At 37.4% G+C, this 9124-nt stretch overlaps 1 protein-coding gene across 3 annotated transcripts in view; it reads left to right on the forward strand.

The window, feature by feature from the left end:
• The window catches only part of LOC104635872 (putative oxidoreductase ZK1290.5), a 47707-nt gene extending 39997 nt beyond the window's left edge, over positions 1 to 7710 (forward strand). For all 3 annotated transcript variants that reach the window (XM_075760068.1, XM_075760069.1, XM_075760070.1), the window contains 2 exons: positions 1306 to 1407; positions 7419 to 7710. In XM_075760068.1, the coding sequence (XP_075616183.1) occupies positions 1306 to 1401 (96 nt within the window). In that variant the 3' untranslated portion in view covers positions 1402 to 1407; positions 7419 to 7710. The remainder of the gene's footprint in view (positions 1 to 1305; positions 1408 to 7418) is intronic.
• The last annotated feature ends 1414 nt before the right edge of the window (positions 7711 to 9124 follow it).

Consider the following 9124-nt stretch of genomic DNA (forward strand, 5'->3'; position numbering starts at 1 on the left):
TGTTTGTGGTACTGAATTGTGAACCAGATCAGAGAACAAAACCAGGTTAAAAATCCTTCCTTATTCTTTTTATTTGAGTTTATTTTACTTTCCCCAATGATATTTTAAATCCAGATTACTTCTATTTTTTACAGAGTTTACTCTATGGTCTCACCGATTCATTTCACACAACTGAGGGAATGCATTGCAGCAAAACTTAAAACACTTAGAATGGAGAGGAGGAAGGGAGAACTGGCACAGTTACCGGATGTTGTTTATCACATCTCCCTTTTCTTTTTTTCTTTCCCCCATGCTTGTGTGTTGGCCTTAGTCTCTACCACCTCTAGTGAAATTGGTGAAAGCATGGACCTTATTAAGTCCTCAGTATATAATACATAGTATTTCTAGTTCCGTGACGGGTCCTTGGTTTAGGTTTAAAAAGCTTGAGCACTGAGATTTGACTACAAGGGTCATTCCAGCAGACAGTGATTGCTGGATCATGCAGGATGAGAAGACCTCATTTGGCAGCAGTTCAGGCTCCACAGGATCTTTTCATGAAGTATGGAGGAGCTCTGACAAAGACAACAGACCAACTTAAAGCAACTTCAGTTCTGAAGTGATAATGTCTGAATAAGACACCTGCTAGGAACACACTAACACCATCATTCATGGTGCGGGTCTCACCACAGGAGAAGTCAGTGGCTACTGTAAGAACCTATGCGTGAAGACAGGTGGCTGTTTTCAAGGTTGAGTTAGTACTGAGGCACTATAGCACTGTATTAGCTATTTCTGTGTTAGCTGATCCATGAGTGTTTTGTCTTAAGTACACATAGAAAAGATAGATAATAGCCTTTGGTTTGCTAGCCTTGTAAATGTCCTGATACCTTCTGATAATTCTCTTTGGCATAAGTTCCAAGGAAAAGAACTGTAAGACTGTAAACCAAACATTGGGATAAAAGTGAAATACTAAGCTCAGGTTTCCAGAGGGATTGCAGTCAGGGTATTCACATACCTCTGGCAGTGACCAGAGTGCTGTCAAAACAAGCTTTGATACTACCGTTGTCTTGGACCCTTACCTGAGGCCAGAGTGCTACACAACCGTCTTAACAGAGTCTGCAAATAAAAAAGAATCACAAAAGGAGCAAAGGACCCAGAGAAACCTGTCAGCTTAATAGAATATTGGTATATATCAAAATATAAGAAGAATTTCCAGAAGGAAAAATATAGAAAAATTCTGCCTCACATTTAAATGAATCTTGGTCAGTTTAAAGAAGAGAAACACTCTTGATTCTCTCTGTGATGTTAACTATATATGCATTCCCATAGGTCTTTGATTTTACAATAGCAGAAGATGATACTGAAATTCTGAATGGAATGCATGATGGGCGACATGTGTCCTGGGACCCAAGCCTTATTGTGTGAATGAAGGTTTGAGCTTTTTCCTTTGTCTGTCAGTCATCAGTGAGTCACACCATGTAATCTAAATTTAGGGAAGGTTACAATTAGAATATAATTGTAAAATTAATGTCTGCTATTAACTGATTTGAAATCCTTGACATTGATAACAGATAAAAGATATTTTTGAGGGTAGCACTTTTGTACAGAGAGCTTACATTTCTGTCTCAAATCCTGATCCGTAGTTCGTTGCGCAAAGCCTCCTATTTATGCTGCTGACCCTGCATCATGCATCAGGCCATTTAATCAAAGAGTACAGAGAGATATGTCTTCTTTTAAAATGCCACCTACACAGGTGTTAAGTGTGAAATAATTTTTCAAGTACTTTTAGAGGGATATAATGTGTGAAGAAAATCTCCATTAAAAATATAATCTCACTTTAACAAGCAATATCTGAGCATTACCCAAAAAAGTTTTATGCATATTATTGCATAATAATGGCATTGACCCAGAGAGTTCTATGCATATGATTTACTAGCCTGTAGGTATAACAAAGTAGAAATCTTTCCAGAGAAGTCCATGTACAAATAAACTATCTGCATGGCTAAGAGTTCAGCAGTGAGCTCTAAGACCTGAAGAGGCATCTTCGTTATTACTCATCTTTTTCTCTTAGTGGCAATTCTGGTGAGTTTTGTGTAGCTTTTAGTGAGAATTAGTTTAGCTTTCATTTTGGATTTGTCCAGGAAATCTCATTAAGAGACTATACTGTTCTTCAGACTTTCTTAGAAAATATGTATGTATATGGATAGATGTAGATATATGTAGTTTACAGGTCTGTTTTGAGAAATATGTCTGCAGAGTCTTTTATCGGCTGAGTATTCAACTTCTAGTCCCATTGGTGTGATATTTTAGGAGTTCCTGTGTCTAGAAAGGTATGGAAAATCTGACTATGATTTATATTGTGTGTGTACTTCCTGAAGCAGTTTTCCCAGTGCTGTTCTGCTTTAGTCATATCGTGAAACAAAGCTCCTTAGTTTTTTATCAGAAAGTGACTTACAGCAATCATACATTCTAGCCTGCCTTGTTTGTCCTCAAAGTAGAGCTTCTATACAGCCTGGCTAAAATACAGACAAACTTAGCTTTTTGATAACAGGACCTCAGAATAATTGGCTGGTTTTTCCTGGTAAACATTTCCACAAAAAATTTGTCTAGATTTGCCTCTGGACTCATTAATGTTTTATTTATTATTTAAAAATACAACATATTGTATTGCTGTGCTTACTAATACTTGTACAATGTACTGTTCCAAGACAGATCCACAATAAAGGTATTTTCTAGAATTTCAAGTGTGACCTGCAGTTTGGGGTGCTTCAGTATCTGGGAATGCCACTTCAGGTGTCTAAGAACAGCTACGCACCTGGCTTAACTGTTGTGATGAAGGGTTCAATAGTTCTAAAAAGTAAGGCTTATTTATAAAATTAAGGTAATTTCTAGGCTTCTTTTTTTTTTTTTTTTTTTTTTTTTTTTTTAGCTTTTGCAGAAAATTATGGCAATGACTAAGTCAAAATTGGAAAGATTGTCCAGAAATAAACCTTTCTACCAGTGGTCATCAGCTAATCCTGCTTTTGAAAAGTCACTTTGTAGAACAATACCTTAGCAATATGAAAAATACCTCTTACTCTCCTGTTGAGGGACTCCTTGCTTCACAGTGTATCTGAAGTCATAAAACAAGGACTAGAAGTGAATTGTGTGCCTCTGTGGCTTTTTAGCAGTGAAGACTTTCTCAGAAACGGATCAGATCAACATACTATTTCCAACACAAATTATGCATACAAAGTGAACTAAATCTATGTGTGCTAGCAAATTCTAGCTTCAGTATTAGCAGAACAGTAGCAGTTAGGACCAGTTACATGGCTAGAAGTCCCATGTTGGTCAGAACAGCTTGGGGGGGGGCGGGGGAGGGGGTGTTCTGTGCTTATTTCTGACTGATTACCTTCCTGTTCTGAGCTAAACAGAACTAAACCAGATTTTATTGCTAATCCCTAACATAGATGACTTCAGACTACAGTGAGGATGCCTTCCTAATTCATTGATATATTTCATTGTTCCCTCTGTCAGAGATTTTACAATGGTTTTTATGTCTGCATATGCTTTTGCTAGGAAGCCAAGCCACCATTTTCTGTGATCTAGATCATGGTATCCAAGCAGTATAATAAGTAATGAAAGGAATAATCAGATAGAAATAGTATAACTAAAAAACCATTCTTCTTAAGGAGCAGTTGTGGCAAGTTACATTTTTAATCTGATACTTTCCTAACTACCTTCAGACTTCATTATTGTTGATTCAGGACTTTTTTCTGTGGTGGTTTTTGGTTGGGGTTTGGGTTTTTTTAGGTTTGGCTTTTGTTGTTGTTGGATTGTTTTGTAATCTTTCCTAGTGATTCCTTTGCTACCAGGTAGGGCTTTAGAACTACATAAGAGTTTAATTTTCACTATGTACAAAGCTGAGTGAGGCAATATAAGCTTTTTAAGTTCCAGGACTCAGCTGAGCCTTGCTATTTTTCTCCCAGGTGTGGTGTGCAGTTTTGCACATTGTGCCATCACTAATAGCCATTGTTTCCTGCCAGAAGCTGTAATTGCCCCAAGAGGCAGGAACCCTGTTATTGCCTCTGTGGTTGGCATGTATCACTGGAGCCTCTTCCTTTGAATATGGCATTCACAAGTTTTATACTATGCTAGTTAATTTAGAATCATTGAGCAAATCCTCATTTACTTTTGATCAGGTTGCAGAGGGAAAGATGTACTCAGTGGATTCATATTTTATGCTCCTCTCTGCAACTAAATTGACATTACAGATGTAGATAGTTTTTTTTTTTTAAGCAAAGGTTGCTGAAGAGTAAGTCCACATCACCTCATCTAAATGAACATTTCTAAAGTACCGACAACTTTGATCACAGTATAAAGAAAGATGACAACTAATAAGAAATTGAAAAGTGAACAGTAGTGAGATTTAGGGGTAGCAGTGAGGAGTGGTGTACTGTGATAGATGCAGAACCTGGAAGACCAAAAGGATATAAAAGTGCTGAACATACAAAATCAGGAAGTTTAACTCCATGTTTTATTTCATCTTTGGTCAGTTAGCCTGGAGGTGCTCATTTTTTAAGGTTTTTTTCTGTGGGGGTTGTTTGTTTGTTGTTTGGTTTTGGTTTGGTTTTTTAAACTCAGAATTCATCCCTCAAGTGAGTTCTTGGAATAATATGCGTATTCTTCCCCAGGGCTGAAATTCCTCCTCTTGTCTATATTTCTGTAAGACAAACTTTCTCTAGAGAGAAAACTTTCCGCTTTCTACAATGACCTTTGTTAAGATACAGCAATGCATCCATTTTACCAGTGTAACCCATCATCTTGCCAACAGGAACAGGGAATACACCTGAAAATTGAAGGCACTTTTTCCTCCATGTTATGTGGGTCATTTATGGTAGTGACTGATTGGGGCACTCCTTTCTAGTTGAGATAAACCATTATTTAAAATAAGATACAATTTATCAGTGTTATCCACTGAAGTGCAATCAGCTGCCTTTACAGGAGCACTGTGGCTCTTAATGGAAGGGAACTCTCTGGAAACAAATAAGGAAAGGAAAAAAATAATCTGAAAGTCAGTGGCAAGGGTGAGGCCTTTTTTTGTGCAGCCAAGTAGCTTCCTGTCTGACTCTGGCTCCGTCTCTCCTTTTTCTTGCCTGTTTCTGAATTTCATCTTTTATATTACTGGACACGAAGGCACCTAAGGATGTTTCATTGGAAAATAACGGGAATGGTTTTGTGAAGTGCATACTTCTGGAAATTTTTTTTTTCAATCAGGCTGCAGAAGTGTTTCTACCACACCTGACCCCCAGCATAACTTACAATACATTTTTGTGACTAGCATGTGTAATAAAGCAACTGTAACGCTAGTAAGTTCACAAATGCACTAAGCCAAGCAGACTGCATAATTTTTTTTTCACTGTGGTTAACAGCAGATTCTTTTTTTAGTTCAGCAGTGCTGAACTTTTCTGATGAGAAAGCTGACGTTAACCCCATGTTTTTGAAAATGGGGACAAAGGTGGAGTAGCTCTTGCTGACACTAATTGAATCCAAGCAGTTAACTCTTTCCACAGTGCCACACCCCTTCCAAAGCTTTGAAGCTTATCTCTGACTGTAGTGCATTGGGGAAAAATAACAGATAAGCCAACGTTCTGGCAATTTTTCATGTCGCTGTGCTGGGAGTCTTTTTCTGTACTTAATCTTTTGGCACTTTTTGCAGCCTCCATTAAGATGTCTGTGCTTCTGAAAGAAAATATCAACATTTTGCACTGCCTTGTAGTGTATCTTGTAGTGATGCAGCCTTACTATTTGTCTTTATGAATGGCTGCTTATCCATCTGCAGCATCACCTAGGACTAATTAAAAGTGCCAGGACATTACAGAATAGCAATGACTTCTAAGGGACCAGAGCATGAGTACTACCTCCAAAACTTGCTACTACCCATTGAAAAGAAAAAAAAAATAAAAGGAGCACAAAGCCAAAAATTAATTTAAATCAATTATGCTGATACTTATTCCCAGTGACGTAAGACCTATCACTCTCTAAGCCATATCACTGTGTAAGCCATTGAACCATTGTAGGCATAGTCGACATTATGGGATGTGCTTCTCTAAGCAACTTTGCACAGATCCATTGTACTAATCTCGATTGCTGTGCCCAAGAGGAATGTTTAATAGTGGCTTTGCTGGCCAGTGCCCTTTGAGAACCACTCTGTAGCTGAACTACTAATAGGAAATTCAAGAGTATGTTAGCAGCATTACCATCTTATTAATGATTGCTATGTTATTTTCTCCAGCAAAATAGATTTCCAGGACTTTCTAGATGAGGCTTTAAAATTCCAGTATAATGAACTAGTGCTAAGTTCATAACTTGGCTGTGAAATTTGGGGGGATGTTGGGGGGTGTACGATTACTTTCAGTTTCATGGTAATGAAGAGAGCAGAGATTGTTGGGTTGTTTTGTTCTGGTTTGGTTTTCTTTTGTCTATGAATTCATTCTTTCATTCTGCATTGAATATCCATAAGTATAATGTTGCCAAGATGAATTTAGAGTAAATTACGTGCTTTTGGTGCGATATAAAGGTGGTGAAAGATTAATCTGAAGCATAGCTATCAAGGTCATATATATACTGTGGTGTAAATTCACTTCCCTGATGGTGGAAAAAATATATGTAATGGACTCTTTATATTAACCAGCTATTTTATATCACGTGGTTTGTGAGTTTTTTGCATGATTATAATGAATCCCTTATAAACCAGATATAAATACCTTTGATCTGAAAAATTATCACAGGTGGTTTTGTTTTCCAGGAAATGGTTATTTTAGTGCTTCTCTCCCAGTATTACAGATAAATAATGTCTGTAATCTGCCAAATAACTGTGGATTTTTCATCTGAGATTACTATTTCTTGAGAATAGCACGTTAAGTTCAGCTATCATGTCCATTAATGTCTTTATTTTACCCTAGAAGAAAATGTACAGTAGGACTTCAGTTGACTGATATGTATCACGGGAATAAAAAATAAACCTTCAAAAACTTTTCTAATGCCGCATTATCCAGTTTCATAAGTGTAGAACTTCGGCTATATTTTAATACATATGAAACAAACCATACATCGTGATTAGATGTATTAAAGTGTTATGGGTTTGGGTGCAATGAATTCAAGTAAAACTATTGCATGTCACTTTCTCAACTACTTCAATTCTTTCCGCTTGGACTTTAGTTTTTCCTAATATTATGGTCAGCTTAGTGATCTAATAATAAAGTGTAAGTTCTCACAAAAATTAATATAGCTAACTTTTTACAATAGCCCTTTAAAACAAAAAAGGCCATTTAATATTATCAATATCAAGAACTTAAAATAAAAACAGATGACCTAAATTATAGAATGCTAATACTAAACAAATGCGTGCTCTAGTCTTTGCAATGTTCTCATTGCTTTTTTTTTTTCTGTCTCCAAACCAGGTTTTTTATTTTAATCTGAGGGAAGAAGATATGGAATTTTTGAATGCTATGAATATCAACAGAAAACTAATTCATCTAACCTATCCACTGTGGAAAGGATAATTTAAAACCAGGTTGTTCTATACTACAAAAATGGTGCAAGTAAAACATTAATTGGTTTTAAACTGAACAAGAGATCTAAATGGTTATCTTGGGTACTTAGTACCTAATAAATATCAATCAAGAATCACTATCAATGGCTTGTATTTACTGTTAGGTTAACAAATTAATAAAATCATTTGGTTTACTCTTTTCTTCAGTGCTTTTGTACAGATACAGAAATGCTTACTTTCAGCATTTTCTCTGCTTTCTCGGAACTTTCTGGCATATTCTCCCAGTATGGGCTGAGCTATCTCACAATATTACAATTAAGTTTCTTTTGCCTGCATGTGCTTCATTTAAGGTGTTATTTTAACCCATTTGAACAAATTAGCTTGTTTGGTTTGGGGTTGCTTTGGGTTTTTTTTCTTTATAGATTTTGAAAAGTATTAGTTACTCTTGGTACTTTTTTTGTGAGCAAAGCTGTTTCAAGGATCACCTGTGTTGACCTAGCACATCAGGGAGGAATGGCTCTGGTTTGTGGCCAAAGTTGAGTCAGGATGAATAAAAGTACTTTTTGCTTATATAAAGATTTTTGAAGATGCAGAAGAGTAATGTGTTGGAGAAAAATCCTTTGCTAATCTGTCTTGCGGGGATTTTCTGTATCTTTTCAAGATGAGTAACGTTCACACACTGCTTTGGTGCAATTGTGAGTTGTCCAGAACAGTACTGTCTTCTGGTGGCGTCAGAGGCCACCCATCTATTAGTACATAGGCTTTGGGAATACCCCAGCTTCCAACTTCTTTTCTGACAAGATCTCAAAGCATTTTCCTGCAAGAAAATTGCCCTGTGACTAGCCAGGTTTCTGAAATCCCCACCACATTGAGTTCCGATAGGAAGTTCAAGACCTGTGATTGTCACAGGCGGTCAAATTTTTTTTTTTTTTTTTGTGCCAGACCCTAAAACATGAATTTCTGCTCATCCTAAAAACTCGAGTATCTGAGAGCATATATGTATTCAGGCTCCCTGTGAACAAAAGTGTCTGCCTATTTATGCTTGTGGACATGTTGCAGAAACTTTTTTGTAACCAGTTTACGCAGGTTAAGCTGCTGTTATGTATGTTTGGTGTCATGATGTGCACAGCCCTCGCGCACCCCCCCCCCCCATTTGACTGAGGCCTGCGTTCTGGTTGTTTCAGAAATGGTGCATGAATAACACCGTGTTGGCTTTTCTCCTTGTTCTGACTGTCGGTGATTCAGTCAAGTTCTGAGAGGAGCTATATATACCCTGGATTTCTGTGTTGTATTTCATAGAAGTACAAGCTTCCTTAGCACGGGACCTTGTGGTTGGCGAGGCACTGAGAAAAGTTCTCATTCTGTTGGTAGGGATGGAGCATAACCCTGGCATAAATCACTAAACGCCTACCAGTGTACTTCTGGTAGCCTTGGCTGGACCAACCTGAATTTACCTCTGTTTGTGTTTCAGCTCTTGTAAGCAGGGTACAATCTGTGCAGTTGAGCCGTGTTAACCTGTCATCTCAGGTTTTAGACAGCCTTCAGTGCAAATCCAGCTGATCTGGCTTCGTCTGCCTGAGAAGAATGAAGCTGTATTTCAGTTTCCTCTCTGCT

Source organism: Balearica regulorum, chromosome 8, assembly GCF_011004875.1.
Source record: "Balearica regulorum gibbericeps isolate bBalReg1 chromosome 8, bBalReg1.pri, whole genome shotgun sequence".
In the NCBI taxonomy this organism is placed as follows: Eukaryota; Metazoa; Chordata; class Aves; order Gruiformes; family Gruidae; genus Balearica; species Balearica regulorum.